Source organism: Drosophila sechellia, chromosome 3L, assembly GCF_004382195.2.
Source record: "Drosophila sechellia strain sech25 chromosome 3L, ASM438219v1, whole genome shotgun sequence".
In the NCBI taxonomy this organism is placed as follows: Eukaryota; Metazoa; Arthropoda; class Insecta; order Diptera; family Drosophilidae; genus Drosophila; species Drosophila sechellia.
In genome coordinates, this window is record NC_045951.1 from 25,560,389 (window position 1) to 25,578,662 (window position 18,274).

At 35.2% G+C, this 18,274-nt stretch overlaps 1 protein-coding gene across 6 annotated transcripts in view; it reads right to left on the bottom strand.

Annotated features, from left to right (window-relative positions):
• LOC6621301 overlaps positions 1–15,450 on the bottom strand; it is a 29,214-nt gene extending 13,764 nt beyond the window's left edge. For 4 of the 6 annotated variants that reach the window (XM_032717854.1, XM_032717856.1, XM_032717857.1 and 1 more), the window contains exons 1-3: positions 15,288–15,449; positions 13,724–14,540; positions 13,496–13,668 (exon numbers count right to left, since the gene is read on the bottom strand). In XM_032717854.1, coding sequence (XP_032573745.1) covers positions 13,496–13,668; positions 13,724–14,121 — 571 coding nt within the window. In that variant the 5' untranslated portion in view covers positions 14,122–14,540; positions 15,288–15,449. Of the gene's footprint in view, positions 1–12,017; positions 12,722–13,495; positions 13,669–13,723; positions 14,541–15,287 lie in introns of those variants that run through there. The other 2 variants (XM_032717863.1, XM_032717855.1) reach the window with 2 other exon arrangements.
• Between the last annotated feature and the right edge of the window lie 2,824 nt (positions 15,451–18,274).

The following is an 18,274-nucleotide window of genomic DNA, read 5'->3' on the forward strand; positions in this document are numbered from 1 at the left end:
AGTATTTAAAATTTGTTTTTAATTGTTCAAAAATTGTTTAACTGATCTGGATTAAACTTTTTGAAGACAATACACATATTGAACCGACATTACGATTTTTAGTTTGATGAGCTGTTTACTTGGCAAATAATTGTCCTTAATGTTTTATGAATGTTCATATTGGCAAAGATAAGGACAGAATTGGTATATTAGTTTGATAAGAATCATTACAGACTCGATCTATTCATGTTAGTCAAGATCTTTAAACTAATAAGCTAGAAATAACAAAAGCTAAAATTTTATCGTGCACTATGTCTAATCGTCACACCGACTCTTACGTTTTGTGCAAATCCATAGAAATTTATTATTTTAAAATAATATGAAAAATATCAAAACATACTACATAGATCCGTTGAAAAGTATTAAACAGGCAGAAGGAAGCGTTTACAGCTATATGAAGGATATTTATGTACATATGTAGGAATCGGAACCAAGCTCGAAGAGCAAATATGCCGTGAGACGCGGAGTGGTCTTCGGTTCTAATAACGCCACAAGAGAGCATGAGAGAGAGAGAGAGAGATGAATAAAATTGATGGGGAGTCGGTGCCGAGATCTCAAGCGTAACACATGAACCACACATTGTTGTAAACTCTTTAAAGTTTAACCACACGTTATGCTAAATGTTAATAATAATATATTAAACAATTATAATAACACAACGTCGCCGTAGGAGTTTTATGCCATTAAACGGAACATTGGGCCACAATTTTGGGGCTCAACCAGGTTATTTGCAAAAATCAGTCATCAAACAAGGTTGTAAGAAGGTAAGAAATTATAAAACTCTGGTGCAAAATTTGCAAAGAAAACGGTTTGTGTGGGATCGAGAAGGCAAATTTGCGAATTGCATGATATTGTGAAATTGTCTTGCTGCAACGTGATGGAATGACAGAGAAACCGACTCTAAGAGAATTGATGTGAGCAACCTAGAAGGCGATTGATCAGCGAGAGTACCAAATCGGAGAGCAGCGTAACGACTTTGTGGTGGACGTCAAAAATCTAGAGACAGGATTGTGGACGTAGTCAACTGGACAAGGTGCAAGGCGTTAATCAGTTTTGGTGGATGGCGGATAGCAGAAGTTGTGCATCAGCAGAGAACTTCAAGTGGCTAGTAAAAGCAAGTAAAGGAAGCGGAGCGATAACAAGGCGGTAGCGATCTACAAGAATGTTGGGAAAGTTGTCACTAGTCTACAAGAGGATCTGAAGAGGTGGCGCTTGGATATGCAAAGTGGCAGCTAAGATCGAGAAGGCCAAGGTAGAGCAGTATTGGTAACGCGCTGTGTAGGGAAAGAGAAGGAGAAGAACGAGTTACAAATATATCTGGAGAAGTATTGGTGACGCCGAATAGCTGGAAAAAAGAAAGATCTGGAAAAAAACGAACTCGTCATATAGGGAGAAGTATTGGTGAGACAACGAGACCGAATTTGTATTTGTGAGTTGGCGAGACACTCAGATAGTTGCAACATTGGCAACTGGCAGCAAACTTAACGAGTGGCGGTAGGCGATTGCCAGCGAAAGACGCCACAAAAAGAAGACAGAACTGGATGATACCATGTTAACGGATGAATATTACGTAATTGCGATGTTGCATTAACAGAAGTTCAATTTTAAGTAGTGTTAAGAGTTGCAGTATTTTAAATTAACATTTCTTGGAGTTAAACTGTATTATTTCATTGGCCAAGTGGCATTTTTGATTTAAACTGTTATGTTTGATACCTTACATTACCTTGATATTTAATATAATATTCTAAAGGTATTTTCTAGAACTATAGTTAAGTTTGAGAATGAACAGGCAAGATTTAGGCACTGCCAGTTGCAGAGGTTCGAGAAAAATTAACAGAATTGGGACTTAGCAGAGATGGAAGGTGTAACGTGTAACGAAATAAAGGGATGGAAGACGAGAGTACCTGTACTTGCTGGTGTACGCTTTAGAGGCTGGCTCTAGCTCATGGCGTTGGGTGTGGTGGTCTTGCTTGTACAGATATCTTTTCGTTGCATACATTAATGATTAAGATCAAGAAGTTGAGCGTGCTTACAACAACAAAAGAGCGTAAGAAAGTTAAAAATAGAATTTGCTTGCTTGTGTGAGTAAAAACAAGAGACGAGAACGCATATATGTGTGCATGTTGTGCTAGAAGACGATTTTCGGGCCGAAATCAATTCTGATCGAAGAAACGAATTTACATATTTGAAGTTTTGGCCAATTTCGTAGCAATATGATGAAATAAAATAAAAATTCACGCCCTGACTATTATAATTTAAAAATTTTTAAAATTCGTTTGTTAAGATCGCCGCTCGAATTAGCTACCTTTTACATATTTATATAGTGACGTATTTGGGTGGTCCAAACCAGCCACTTCTATTATTTCAAAGAAATCAGTAATGCACTCTAGTAATTTTCCATAATGTATCCCAGCTGCGCAGCATTCGTTTATCTTTGGCAGCGCAGCCGTTCTTGTAAACATCCTAAAGCCTGACCTAAGCAGATTTGACTGCCCTCTTTCAACGCTACCTAATCTTAAGGACCCAAGAGCGAGGCTCTCCCGAAATACAAATATTGTTCAAATACTGAGGCTTCTCCTCAATCCAATTTGCATTTGATTTTTAGTCTTAAGCTGAGATCCAAAGAATAAAGTCGTGAAACTATTTCTCCTAAAAACTATTTTTTATTTCTTGGCGTTGTCCTTAGTCAACTGACGGGACATTAGTTCGACTCAAAAATAAAACAACAATTTTACTGGCGCAGTCGGTAGGATACAAAAGTATCCGAAAAAAAGAACCTTCGAGTGGAAATAAGTTAAATTGTATAGTCCAGTGCTCGAAACATCTCCCAAAATAAATTCGTGAAAAGTCTTCAACTTGGATTATAATTCCAATTCGGTTATCCAATAATAAGTGGAAGTGAAATACGAAACAAAAACATTAAGTCCAAAGGCAACTAAGTTTTAAAACCAACATATAAAAATAAAAAATAAAAACAATATAGAATTTTAATAATACAACACAAAAATTTACAAAAAAAAAAAAAAAGTGAAACTAGAAAGCTTAAAATAATAATAAAATTGAATCCGAAACAAAACAAAAAAATAAAACACAAATTTTAAAAATTTTACAATAAAAATGTCACAACCAATTATTGCCGCACCCCAAATTGTTGCGCTGAGCGACATCAACCTTGCCGAAGCCCGTCGGCAGCTTAAAGACATTATGCCATTCAAGGGTGATCCAGAAACCCTTCACACCTTTATCAGCAGAGTGGATTACGTAATTTCGCTCTACCAAACAAATGATGTCCGACAACAGAGGGTTCTACTGGGAGCCATCGAAAGGAACTTGGACGGACAGATTACACGATCTTTGCGACTTCCGAACATCGAAGATTGGTCTACCCTTAAAGCAAGACTCATCGCGGAATTTAAAACTCAAACACCAAACTACAAACTTCTGGAGAACTTCAGGGAGACACCATACAGAGGAAACCTAAGAGCATTATGCGAAGAAGCGGAAAGACGACGTCAATTACTAATTTCGAAACTACACCTGGAAGGTAACCAATCGGATTTTCTTATTTATATTCAGGCTATTAAAGAATCTATTAAGATACTGATAAGGAAACTACCAATACAATTATTCACTATTTTAGCCCATCACGATATTACAGACTTAAGATCCTTAATTACCATTGCACAAAATGAGGGAATTTATGAAGAACACATTAATTTTGAATTTTATAAAAACCCAGAATATCGTAATAAAAATTCAAATTCTAATCAGAATTCGAAAGCACAAAAATTCAATACAAATGTTCAAACTCAAAATCGACCAAGTTACTCACAATATTCCCAACCCTTCCAACCTAATTTTAATCAATACATTCAACCATTTAGACCTAGCTATACACAGCAGATGACTAACAACCCACCCAAGTGGCACGCACCTAATTATTTCAGACCCAACCAATACATAAACCCACAACCCATTATTCAAAAAAATCATTTCCAACAATATCCCAACAAAGCTCAAAATCCCCAAACAACGCATTTTAGAGGAAATACATACCCTCGACTACAACAACCCTCTACATATAAAAATACTAACTTCCCGATTACTAAACGACTAAGACCATCGGACAGTGAACAAACTAAAATGTCTATTGACGAAATTAGATTCCAAGACGGGCATGAATTCGAAGAAGTCCAACCTAATTATTACGAGCAACAGTATTATAACCAAAATCAATACAATCCGCATCAAAATCATAGCTTCATTAATGAAGGGCAACAACAAGTCCAATCTGTACAACAAATTAATAACAAACAAAACCAAAATAATTCTGAACTAAACGAAAATTTTCGGTTAACAGCCCCGGAAAAATACGAATTCATAAAAATAGTATACAAAGGGCGCTCATACAAATGCCTTCTAGACACAGGATCAACAATTAATATGATCAATGAAAATATATTTTGTCTTTCCGTTCAAAGTAGTAGATGTGAAGTTTCAACATCAAATGGCCCTATTACCTTGAACGACTTGATAATGTTGCCCAGAAATAGTATTTTCAAAAAAACCGAACCATTTTATGTGCACAGATTTTCTAATAATTACGATATGCTAATTGGCAGAAAATTGTTGAAAAATGCTGAATCAGTTTGATCAAACATACAAATTAATTACTTCAGAATCCGAAAGAAACCAAAATTTGTATATCCAAAGGACACCAGAATCAATTGCAAGCTCAGATCAGGAATCAATAAAGAAATTAGATTTTTCACAGTTTCGATTAGATCACCTAAATCAGGAGGAAACTTTTAAGTTAAAAGGCTTATTAAATAAATTTAGAAATCTTGAATATAAGGAGGGAGAAAAATTAACATTTACAAATACAATGAAACACGTACTAAATACAACACATAACTCCCCAATTTATTCGAAACAATACCCACTTGCGCAAACACACGAAATCGAAGTAGAAAACCAAGTACGGGAAATGCTGAATCAGGGATTAATTAGGGAAAGTAATTCGCCATACAATAGTCCTACTTGGGTCGTACCAAAGAAACCGGATGCTTCTGGCGTAAATAAGTACAGGGTAGTAATTGATTATAGAAAGCTAAATGAAATAACCATACCTGACAGATATCCAATTCCAAATATGAACGAAATTCTTGGCAAACTGGGTAAATGCCAATATTTTACAACGATCGATCTGGCAAAGGGATTTCATTAAATAGAAATGGACGAAGAATCAATTTCTAAAACTGCATTCTCCACAAAAAGCGGTCATTACGAATACCTTCGAATGCCATTTGGCCTTAGGAATGCACCCGCTACTTTTCAAAGATGCATGATTAATATCCTTCGAGTAAATGAGAAGGTTCGTGTCTAACAATACGCACCTGACAAAGTGGATAAAGTGAAATTAGTTTTCGCGGTAATAAACTTATGGACAAGTCCAGAATACTGGCACATATCGCAAATAGTGACCCACCAAGTCACTAACAGTGAAATAATAGTGAAACGAAAACATTTTCATTCAAAAATACAAAGTTAAGTTACTCGAACTGGGGCTCCGCTGCCCAGCTGCCACGCGATCGCACAAACAGCTGTTTGCGAGCTTAAAGCTTCTCTTGCCCAGGGTTCAAGTTCTGGCTAGAACCCTGGTGGTTTGGTGCACACTTCAGTATGAACTTTTTAAATGAAACCGCTGCGGCTGATGAATCATTGGATACTGCGGTTCTCTCGAGCCCCTAATGTGCTGCCCCGCAGCGCTTTCAAAAAATAAAGCGAAAGTCTCGTGTTTCTCCGGAGACTGAAAGGAAAAAATCCAAATCAAGCATCGGCAAACAAGGGGAAAACCATTAGTCTACAGAACCTAGATATGGCGGCAACTCAAACCGATTTGGTTTACTTGCGCATCTCTTTGTGCTTTGTGCTGGTGTTCCACGAGGTAGTGTACTCGGCCCCCTGTTCTACTGCCTGTATAGCCACGACATGCCGCAGCCGGATGTAAGCTTTTACGGGAAATCTATGTTGGCCACATTTGCCGATGACGTGTGCGTCACCTACAGGTCCCGATGCGAGCGCGACGCAGCCGGTGGTATCCAGGACTTTGCATATCAATTCTCGGAATGGGCAAGACGTTGGAACATTGGCATCAATAGCAGTAAATCCAACAACGTCTGCTTTACTTTAAAGCGGAGAACGCCACCGCCCGTCTACATCGAGGAAGCCCCCGTACCACAGCCGAACGCAGCAAAGTACCTTGGAGTGCTTCTGGATCGCAGACTCACATTTTGCAAGCATGTGACCGACATCAGATCGCGCCTACGTGCTAAGGTGGCGAAGCACTACTGGCTACTTTTTTCTCGCAGTAAATTGTCGCTATCCAACAAGCTGACAATTTACAAACAGATCTTAGCACCAAACTGGAAGTATGGGTGCCAAATCTGGGGCTTGGCATGCGACAGCCAAATCAAAAGAATCCAGGCTATTCAAAATAAGGTAGCAAGACTCATCACCGGCTGCGAGTGGTTTGTTCGAAACACCACTCTGCACAGAGACCTGAAACTAGCAACGGTATTTGACGAAATAAACCAGCAATCGAGCAGATACCATGACAGGCTGGAGCGCCACAGAAATCGGCTGGCCAGCGCTCTAAACAGATCTCGCCCACCAAGGAGGCTCAATAGAAGGCAACCGAGGGATCTCATTACCCGATCTCCTTTGACAAGGGTCAGCAGAAGCTGACCCTTATCTTAAATCCTATTTCTTATATGTGATTGTTATGTAATTGTAGTAAAATTACTGTAAATTTGAAAAAGCTAACTATAGTTAGCCGGCGAGCCAAAATGGGCTGAATTATTAGATAAGAAGGATACAAAGGGGCTCCAAGACTTCCCCGTATGCCTTAATAAATAAATTAAATAAAAAAATATCCTTCGATCGTTGCTTAACAAACACTGTTCGGTGTACCTGGATAATATTATATTTCTTCAACATCCCTTACAGAACAATTAAATTCAATACAATAGTTTTTTCAAAGCTTGCAGATGCAAATTTAAAATTGCAACTAGACAAATGTGAGTTCTTAAAAAAGGAAGCTAACTTTCTTGGTCACATAGTTACCCCTGATGGTACTAAACCAAATCCTATTAAAGTTAAAGCCATAGTTTCATACCCAATCCCGACAAAAGTAAAAGAGATTAAAGCTTTCCTCGGACTAACAGGGCTGTCCTTTCTCAAAACGGTCATCCTATATCTTTTATTAGTAGAACACTTAACGATCACGAATTAAATAACAGTGCTATAGAAAAATAATTACTCCCCATAGTTTGGGCCACTAAAACTTTTCGACATTATTTAGTAGGGCGACAATTTCTCAATGCTAGTGACTATTAACCTCTGAGATGGCTTCATACCTTAAAGAAACCGAATGATAAGTTAGAAAGGTAGAGAGTTAAATTAAGCGAACACCAATTTAAAATAGATTATATTAAAGGAAAAGAAAATTCAGTTGCCGATGCATTATCAAGAATTAAAATTGAAGAAAATCATCAAAGTGAAGCAACTCAACATAGTGCAGAAGAAGACAATAGCAACCTTATTCATTTAACAGAAAAACCAATAAATTATTTCAAAAAACAAATAATCCGTATTAAATCCGATAAAAATAAAGTAGAGCATTCAAAAATATTCGGTAACTCCATTACCACAATTCAATATGATGTAATGACACTTGAAAAGGCCAAACAAATTTTACTCGATCACTTTATCTATAGAAACATTACCATTTATATTGAGAGCGATGTAGATTTTGAAATTATTCAAAGAGCACACATAGAAATTGTTAATACCACCTACACAAAAGTAATTCGCAGTCTTTTCCTATTAAAGAACGTTGGTTCATACGCCGAATTCAAAGAAATCATACTTCAATGACATAAAAAACACCCTGGTATACAGAAAATGACAAAATTATTTAAAGAAAATCACTTCTTTCCAAATAGCCAACTATTAATTCAGAATATAATAAACGAATGCAACATATGCAATTTGGCCAAAACAGAACATAGAAACAACAAATGCCTTTAAAAATCACACCCAACCCGGAACATTGCCGAGAAAAATTTGTAGTAGATATTTATTCATCTGAGGGAAAACGTTACATCAGTTGCATTGATATTTATTCTAAATTCGCTACACTTGAGCAAATTAAAACTAAGGATTGGATAGAATGCAGAAACGCATTAATGCGCATTTTTAATCAATTAGGTAAACCAAAATTACTAAAACCAAATTACTAAAGAGACGGAGCTTTCTCCAGTTTAGCTTTGAAGCGATGGCTTGAGGAAGAAGAAGTCGAATTACAGCTCAATGCAGCAATAAACGGGGTAGCAGACGTCGAAAGATTACACAAAACAATAAATGAAAAAATTCGTATAATCAATTCATCTGATGATGAAGAAGTAAAATTAAGCAAGATAGAAACAATCCTCTACACATACAACCATAAAATTAAACATGACACTACTGGACAGACACCTGCTCAAATTTTCTTATACGCTGGGCATCCAATATTAGACACTCAAAAAATTAAAGAGAAGAAAATAGACAAAGTAAATGAAGACAGACAGGAATTTAATATTGACACTAATTACAGAAAAGGTCCACTACAGAAAGGCAAATTAGAAAACCCATTTAAACCAACCAAATATGTAGAACAGGCAGACCCTGACCATTACAAAATCACTAATAGAAATAGAGTTACGCACTACTACAAAACACAATTCAAAAAACAAAAGAAAATTAATAAACTCTCAAATAAAATGTGAACAGCCAAAATATTTTAAACATTAAAACATCCTCTTGGATAACTACAATGATAACCATTTATTAGTCATATGCCACATACCCATTTACTTTTCACTAATAAACACAATTAAAATAACCCCTTACCCAGACTCCAACGGCTATGAGCTAGATTACACAGACACACAATCATATTTTGAAAAAGAAAATAAAGTTTATAATGCCGAAAATAAAGAAATAAAAAATTAATGTGTCACCAATGTTATTAAACACTTAAAACCAATTTGTAATTTTAAGCCAGTGCACACGAACGAAATAATAAAATACATAGGACCAAACACAATTGTAACCTGGAACTTAACCCAAACAATTCTTAACCAAAATTGCCAAAATTCAATTAATAATATAAAAATAGAAGGAAACAAAAACAAAGGAAACAATGATAAGAGGAACGCAATGCAAAATATAAATCAATAGTATAATTTTAAGTGAAAATCTTTTGAAACCAGAAATAGATTTGACACCACTATACACACCACTTAATATAACAAAAATAAAAATTATAAAACTCAACGTCATTGTTGAGATGATTTCATAGAGCAATATACACTTTACATACTAATGATCATTGTAATAATTGCACTAATTTTATTGTACTTATATTTAAGATATGTATCATTTAAGCCATTTATGATGCTGTATGTAAAACTTAAAATAAGATAAAATCAAAATCAAAACACACCACAACAAAAAAAAACAGAAGAAACTCCATTTCCCACACTATATCCATCAATCCCAGCCCAAGTATAGGCTTCTCTTTAAGGGGAGGGGAGTGACGTATTTGGGTGGTCCAAACCGGCCACTTCAATTATTTCAAAGAACTATACCATAATGTATCCCAGCTAGATCCGTTTCTAATAAAAAATTCATTGGCAGCGGCCCAATTTGCATTTGATTTTTAGTCTTAAGCTGAGATCCAAAGAATAAAGTCGTGAAACTATTTCTCCTTAAAACTATTTTTTATTTCTTGGCGTTGTCCTTAGTCAACTGACGGGACATTAGTTCGACTCAAAAATAAAACAACAATTTCACTATATTTATGTTGATAATTAATTATGTGTAATATATATACACTACTTTTATTTGTGCACTAATGCTCAACAAAAAATTTTTTTATACACATTTGTTTTTTATTATTTTTAAAAATAATTCAAATAATAATAATAATAATTAATATTTTACAAATATTAATAAAAAGATCAGATGGTGCCTTAGTTTTCCGAAATATTTAAAATTTAAGTAATAAAAATTAATAAAATAAATAAAAATATGAAAACATATCTGTAAGCACGAAGTGCGGACACACGCCTTATTTATTTTTCTCACGTCGCAAGCTGAATACCCTAATGACAAGTATTCTAATATAAAGTCATTTTCGAAATTTATTTTGTGATGTAAATAGATTCGGCTATTACTATTTCTAAGCATTATTTAAATAATAATAACGTTAAGGCAAGGCAAAACAAGAATTTTTCGCGTGGTGCCAATTGTTAAAAAATAATATACATTTAAAGTCTAAGAACTTCTAAGGTGAAGGGCATATTTTGTCAAATTTACAATGCATGAGCATACGTGTGCACACATACAGTTGTCTGCTATCACTGTATGCGTAGAAAAGAGCTGTTTGCTGTAGCGCTCTCCGCTCTTTCTCTATCGAACAAAAAACTCGAGAGAGCCTGGAGCCACCTCTAGAGCCACGGCCAAAAAATCGCGTGCCAAAAATTTGTATGGCGTTACGCATCTTGTTATTCTAGTGTCGTTGGTTCAAGAGTGGCTTGACCAAAAGATTATTAAGCACACTTTTTCGGAGTACACTTCACCTATCGTACGTGTGGCGAAAAAATTTGGAAAGAAAAGTTTGTGCTGCGACTATCACAACGAATTAATCGTATTGCTTTAAAAATTTTGTATCTGCCGATCATAGCAACATTTAAGGATTTGCTACAATCGACAACTGATTAAGTCCTTTTGTATTCTTTATAAAATCAAAGCTTATTTCGGGAAAAAGTGAAAGTGTTTGTAATATATCTTAGTGGATCATTATTTTAATTTATTTTTAGAGAATGCTATAGTCGAGTTCCCCGACTATCACATATCCGTTAGTGTTCGAAATTTCATAATTTATCTGGGATATCGACAGATATTTAAAAAATTTTCAAAGGTGTGGACGTGACCAGTTTGGTCGTTTTGTAAGTGAAAGGAGGGGCGTGAATATGAATGAAAAATAAAACGATGGAAAATCTAAACAGTTTTCGAAAGTGTGGACGTGGCGGTTTTGGGCGGCTAAATGCGTTAGACTAGTCTTGGCAAAAAGTTTTTGGCAAACCGATAGAAACTTACAAGACTAATAAAATTATGAAAAAATATCCAGCAATTTTTTAAAAATGAAATTTACAAGACTAATATCAATTCGTGGCATTTTTTTTGCGGTTCTTTAAAGCCAGCTATTAAAAATCTTATTAGCTCTTAGAAAAGATTTTTTAGTTTTAGTAGTTTTGTTTCCAAGAGAGTGTAGCGCCTTCACTATTTGGGCAATATAGGCCTTTGGAAAGCAGGCGTAGAATGTTATGTTTTATGTGTTCTATGTGCTTACGTGCATCAACTCCAGAGCGATCTGCTTATTACTGAGAATTCGACAGATTTGCTGACCCTGAAGGCAGGTCATTTTTTTGTAAGACAAAGTAAAGCAACTAGCAGTGGTAAGCTCAGAAAGCTTGTGCATTCGGATCTTCGCCGACAACCCAAATCCAATAAGACCAAGGATGCTATGGTGGGCCGCACGATGTGTCGTCCGTTACTGTTCAAATTTCGTCCCAGTCATGGCCAAGTACTTATCTATCCTACTGCTGTCCGCGGCACTTGTTGGAGCTGCCAAGCCGACCAGTAGTTAATAAGGATATTGTGAAGCTGTCGCTGTGCCAGTATTTGGGAAAGTATGTGGTGGTACTCTTCTACCCACTTGACTTCACCCCAAGAAAGGGTTCGTTCGGCCCCATTGATTCTTTTAATTAAAAGGCTTTTTGTTCTAGTATGATATTTAAAACAATTAACTTACCCTTCGTATAAAACCGTAGATCGATCCTTTGAGTGCGTAAAATACAAAAATTATGAGGACACGTTGAATTTGGTTTTTTATAGTGCACAGCTTAACATAAAATAACAATTTGTAATAAATATTTACTTAATCACATGATATATATAACCATTCTTAACATAAACTAATTGTAAACTATTTTATTAATGTGTTTAAAAACGTGCAAAAATAATTACAACTTACAGGTATTTATACTGTGCTTGTTTCTATTACTAAATTTTTTACTTCATTATTTAATCTCTTATTTCGTGGAAGTGGACTGGGTCGGTCGGCTACCTAATTTATCATTGCCAGGGGTAAATACATCACATATAAAATTATTGTGTTGAAATGAATTCCAAAATAAATATTTTTTAAGATTATTAACAAATTGTTGAATACAAAAGCTGTTGTGATTGTGGAACTTCAAACGTATAACAACAAGGCAAACTAATATTAGTATTAACAGCAGTAAAATGATGAAAATATACTTTAATTTGTCACTTTGTGTATTAACAGAATTATGTGTCGTGTTCGCAGGCATTCCATTAGATTGTGTAGGTGGTGCGCTAATAGGACCTAGATATGGGTGCAAATATTCTGTAGTTAAGGCAATATCAGAGCACGAACGAAATTCTTCTTGTGGACCACATCCAATAGCTCCTATACCATTGCTACACATACCCCAATTATTGCCTGCAACATAACGCCATTGCAGAACACAGTGTTCACATGTAAAATCTGCAATGTTATTGAAATAGTTAATTTGATTATATTAACAAATTTTTTAAGAATTACGTTTAAATATCTTGCTGTCGACTATAGCAGTCTCCTTTGTTATACCCGTTACTCGTGGAGTGAAAGGGTATACTAGATTCGTGTAAAAGTATGTAACAGGCAGAAGGAAGCGTATATATAATTGATCAGGATCAATAGTCCAGTCGATCTGACCATATCCTTCTGTTCGTCCGTCCGTATGAACGCCTTGATCTCACGAACTTTAAAGGCCAGAAGGTTTATATTAGGCACACAGATTCTAGAGACATAGACGCAACGCAAGTTTGTTGATCCATACTGCCACGCCCACTCTAACGCCCACAAGCCGCCCAGAACCGCCCAGAACTAAAAATGTATAGATTTTTCTTCGTTTTATTATTTGTCTTGTCAACTGTATCGGTATACCAAAAACACTGTGCCCACGCCCCTCCTTTCACCTTTTGATATCAAATCAGAAAAGTTATGAATTTGCGTTAGCATTCCCACTAGCTGAGTAACGGGTATCTGATAGTCCGGGAACTCGACTATAGCAATCTCTCTTGTTTATTATTTTAATATAAAGAATATGTTACTTTATATACCATGTTTATATTTGAATATAAATTAATTTATATAGATAAAATTTATTTCATAAAATATTGATATTCTTTATTTTATGGTAAAATCTACTTAGACAGATTATAATTGCAGGTTTTTCTACCAAAGTAAGATTCTGATCTAGTGTTAAAATATATTCACCTGGTAACTGTGCCAAAATTTCATATATGCAACTTCCGTTCCGAGGATAAAATCGGTTATCTAGATCTGATTTATTTGGCTGAGAAGGAGATCCATTAAGAATTGACAATACATTTTTATCCAAGCATGACTGCTTAGCATTTGGATTTGGGCATATTCGAAACTCAAAATATCTGGAAATATAATTATGTATATACTGATTTTAAGCAACACAAAAAAATTAGTTACCCCATATGACTAGCTGTCAATTCTACACGAATCGTCATTTGAGATCCAGGCAAATAGCTTCGCACAATTAAGCCTTTTCCCCAGTGGCCACCATATTCGTGGGGTCGTGGTTCTGGAACATCCCACGCGTCTCCACATTCTCCACATTTACCGCCGTTTCTTTGCCATTGCCGGCTAAGCCCTCCGCAGTATAGTTCATGGTCATTATAGTCTGGTGGTGTTTGAAATCCAAAACGCCAAGCTGATGCTCTACTGGGTGGTTCGACCAGTCTGCCATGGCCACTACACGACATTACAAAAATTGAAGCAGCAAAAAAGAAGGCAATGTACCATTTCACTGCAAATACCATGTTCGTTCCCGGCATAAATGCTTTAAGTCGGGAATTCAAAATATTCATTTAAATATAAACAAAGCTTAATTATCATATAAATTTTTTTATAGTCTACGATTATTATCAAATATTAACGAGTTCATGAGTAAGTAATATAATCATAATTATTAATAATTATTAATTAATAATTAATTATAATTATAGGTAATAATGGTAATATCTTATAGGTAGCTTCTAAAAAATTGCGTATTTAAATCTGCAGAAATAAATATAGTAAGATTTACGTTATGCCTATAAATGTAATGATCTTCTATACCTTTCGTAAAACAACAGTTTTTTTATGTTATGTTGGGTGCTTAGATTATGGATTCTGGAGAGTAAAATTACTCAAAGAATTTAAAATATAAAAGAATCTGTGGAAGTGGAAGTTTTTAAAGCTAATTATGTAGACTTATGGATATGTAACTCAAGCCGTTTCCAACTTCCTGGAAAAAGACATAAAAATATAACTCATTAAAAGTAGGTATGCCTTCCGAGGAGAAGAGTTTTCATAGAGTACAGATTTGAATGGTGCTTAACAGACTTAGTCAAAGCTGATCTAGGAGGATAGAATAGCTTCGTCCGTTGTAAAATATTTAGTTTAATCACGAAGCCCGACAGTTGCCAATTTTATTTAACAAGTTCTATTTGGAGCTTTGCAATATTTAAGCTTTTATACTGTAAATGGGATACTTTTCTCAGGGATCCTCCGTAACTACTTTTGATTTGTGAATCACCAATAAAACTATTAAGTCAAAGCATTCTCTACGTGATCTACAACATAAACAAGAGAGAACGCTATAGTTCAGCTCCTCCACTATCAGATACTTCTGTCGAGGCTAGTGGGATTGCTAAAAAGAAATTAGACGCGCTAATTTAGTGATAAACTGCTAAACATATCTGAATTTTTAGAGAATTGAAAGCCGTTGCATTTTTAGCCGGTGTATTTTGAGTTAATCCTTTATTTGGGGTCTCTCATTACAGAATATGTCTTCACTTAATTCAAATTCAAACTAAGAGAGGTTTTCGTTTAACATCAGAATGCATCGTTTTTAACTTTTATCGTTCATCAACGTTCATCTCAAATTGGTAAAAGTTAATTATTGGTGGATTTTATATATATATTTGTTTATAATATTGTTTATTCTTTACTAGGTATTTTTTTCGCTATTTATCATTAAAGAATGACTTACGTGAAGATCGTTGTTAAGCTAAATAATGTTTGTTTGTATACTTCATGTCAACACGGTTCGTTAGGTTTAAACTAAAATTCGTGCTACTTTTTGTTATTTTCTATTCCATAAAATGGGATGAGCTTGAACTGGCTCTGCTCAATTGACGACTACGTGTATATTTATAAATTATTGTATATTTAACAGCTCTCACTTACTTGAGATGTACCTATACATACAGTATTAATAATAAGGCTCGTTTTAAAAGTCACTCAGATCTTAAAACATATGTCGACTCAATTTTGAGTTTCAAGTCACTGCAAGGAGCGGATTCCCTCTATTTCCCTTTTTATATACAATGTTTTTTCTTCTGCTATATATTTTATGGGAGACCAGTATTTAAAATTTGTTTTTAATTGTTCAAAAATTGTTTAACTGATCTGGATTAAACTTTTTGAAGACAATACACATATTAAACCGACATTACGATTTTTAGTTTGATGAGCTGTTTACTTGGCAAATAATTGTCCTTAATGTTTTATGAATGTTCATATTGGCAAAGATAAGGACAGAATTGGTATATTAGTTTGATAAGAATCATTACAGACTCGATCTATTCATGTTAGTCAAGATCTTTAAACTAATAAGCTAGAAATAACAAAAGCTAAAATTTTATCGTGCACTATGTCTAATCGTCACACCGACTCTTACGTTTTGTGCAAATCCATAGAAATTTATTATTTTAAAATAATATGAAAAATATCAAAACATACTACATAGATCCGTTGAAAAGTATTAAACAGGCAGAAGGAAGCGTTTACAGCTATATGAAGGATATTTATGTACATATGTAGGAATCGGAACCAAGCTCGAAGAGCAAATATGCCGTGAGACGCGGAGTGGTCTTCGGTTCTAATAACGCCACAAGAGAGCATGAGAGAGAGAGAGAGATGAATAAAATTGATGGGGAGTCGGTGCCGAGATCTCAAGCGTAACACATGAACCACACATTGTTGTAAACTCTTTAAAGTTTAACCACACGTTATGCTAAATGTTAATAATAATATATTAAACAATTATAATAACACAACGTCGCCGTAGGAGTTTTGTGCCATTAAACGGAACATTGGGCCACAATTTTGGGGCTCAACCAGGTTATTTGCAAAAATCAGTCATCAAACAAGGTTGTGTGTAAAAAGTATGTAAGCCTTTGTGCTATGCGGTGGTGTTGGCAGTAATTAAAGAAATTATAAAACTCTGGTGCAAAATTTGCAAAGAAAATGGTTTGTGTGGGATCGAGAAGGCAAATTTGCGAATTGCATGATATTGTGAAATTGTCTTGCTGCAACGTGATGGAATGACAGAGAAACCGACTCTAAGAGAATTGATGTGAGCAACCTAGAAGGCGATTGATCAGCGAGAGTACCAAATCGGAGAGCAGCGTAACGACTTTGTGGTGGACGTCAAAAATCTAGAGACAGGATTGTGGACGTAGTCAACTGGACAAGGTGCAAGGCGTTAATCAGTTTTGGTGGATGGCGGATAGCAGAAGTTGTGCATCAGCAGAGAACTTCAAGTGGCTAGTAAAAGCAAGTAAAGGAAGCGGAGCGATAACAAGGCGGTAGCGATCTACAAGAATGTTGGGAAAGTTGTCACTAGTCTACAAGAGGATCTGAAGAGGTGGCGCTTGGATATGCAAAGTGGCAGCTAAGATCGAGAAGGCCAAGGTAGAGCAGTATTGGTAACGCGCTGTGTAGGGAAAGAGAAGGAGAAGAACGAGTTACAAATATATCTGGAGAAGTATTGGTGACGCCGAATAGCTGGAAAAAAGAATGATCTGGAAAAAAACGAACTCGTCATATAGGGAGAAGTATTGGTGAGACAACGAGACCGAATTTGTATTTGTGAGTTGGCGAGACACTCAGATAGTTGCAACATTGGCAACTGGCAGCAAACTTAACGAGTGGCGGTAGGCGATTGCCAGCGAAAGACGCCACAAAAAGAAGACAGAACTGGATGATACCATGTTAACGGATGAATATTACGTAATTGCGATGTTGCATTAACAGAAGTTCAATTTTAAGTAGTGTTAAGAGTTGCAGTATTTTAAATTAACATTTCTTGGAGTTAAACTGTATTATTTCATTGGCCAAGTGGCATTTTTGATTTAAACTGTTATGTTTGATACCTTACATTACCTTGATATTTAATATAATATTCTAAAGGTATTTTCTAGAACTATAGTTAAGTTTGAAAATGAACAGGCAAGATTTAGGCACTGCCAGTTGCAGAGGTTCGAGAAAAATTAACAGAATTGGGACTTAGCAGAGATGGAAGGTGTAACGTGTAACGAAATAAAGGGATGGAAGACGAGAGTACCTGTACTTGCTGGTGTACGCTTTAGAGGCTGGCTCTAGCTCATGGCGTTGGGTGTGGTGGTCTTGCTTGTACAGATATCTTTTCGTTGCATACATTAATGATTAAGATCAAGAAGTTGAGCGTGCTTACAACAACAAAATAGCGTAAGAAAGTTAAAAATAGAATTTGCTTGCTTGTGTGAGTAAAAACAAGAGACGAGAACGCGAATATGTGTGTATAATATTTCACGCCCTGACTATTATAATTTTAAAGTTTTTTAAATTCGTTTATTAAGATCGCCGCTCGAATTAGCTACCCTTTACATATTTATATTTATGTTGATAATTAATTATGTGTAATATATACATATTATACACATTTTTTTTCAACTTGTCCACAATACATTTTTTTAGACACATGTGTTTTTTTTTTATTTTTAAAAATATTTAAAAAACTTTAATGTGTATTTTACAAATATTAAAAAAAAAATCAGAATGTGCATTTAGTTTTCCGAAGTCTTAAAAATTTAAGTAATAAAAATTTATAAAATAAATAAAAATATGAAAACAGTTTGTTGCAAAAGTCATATCTTGATGCACGAAGTGCGGACACAAGCACTCAACAATCATTGCCTTATTTATTTTTCTCAT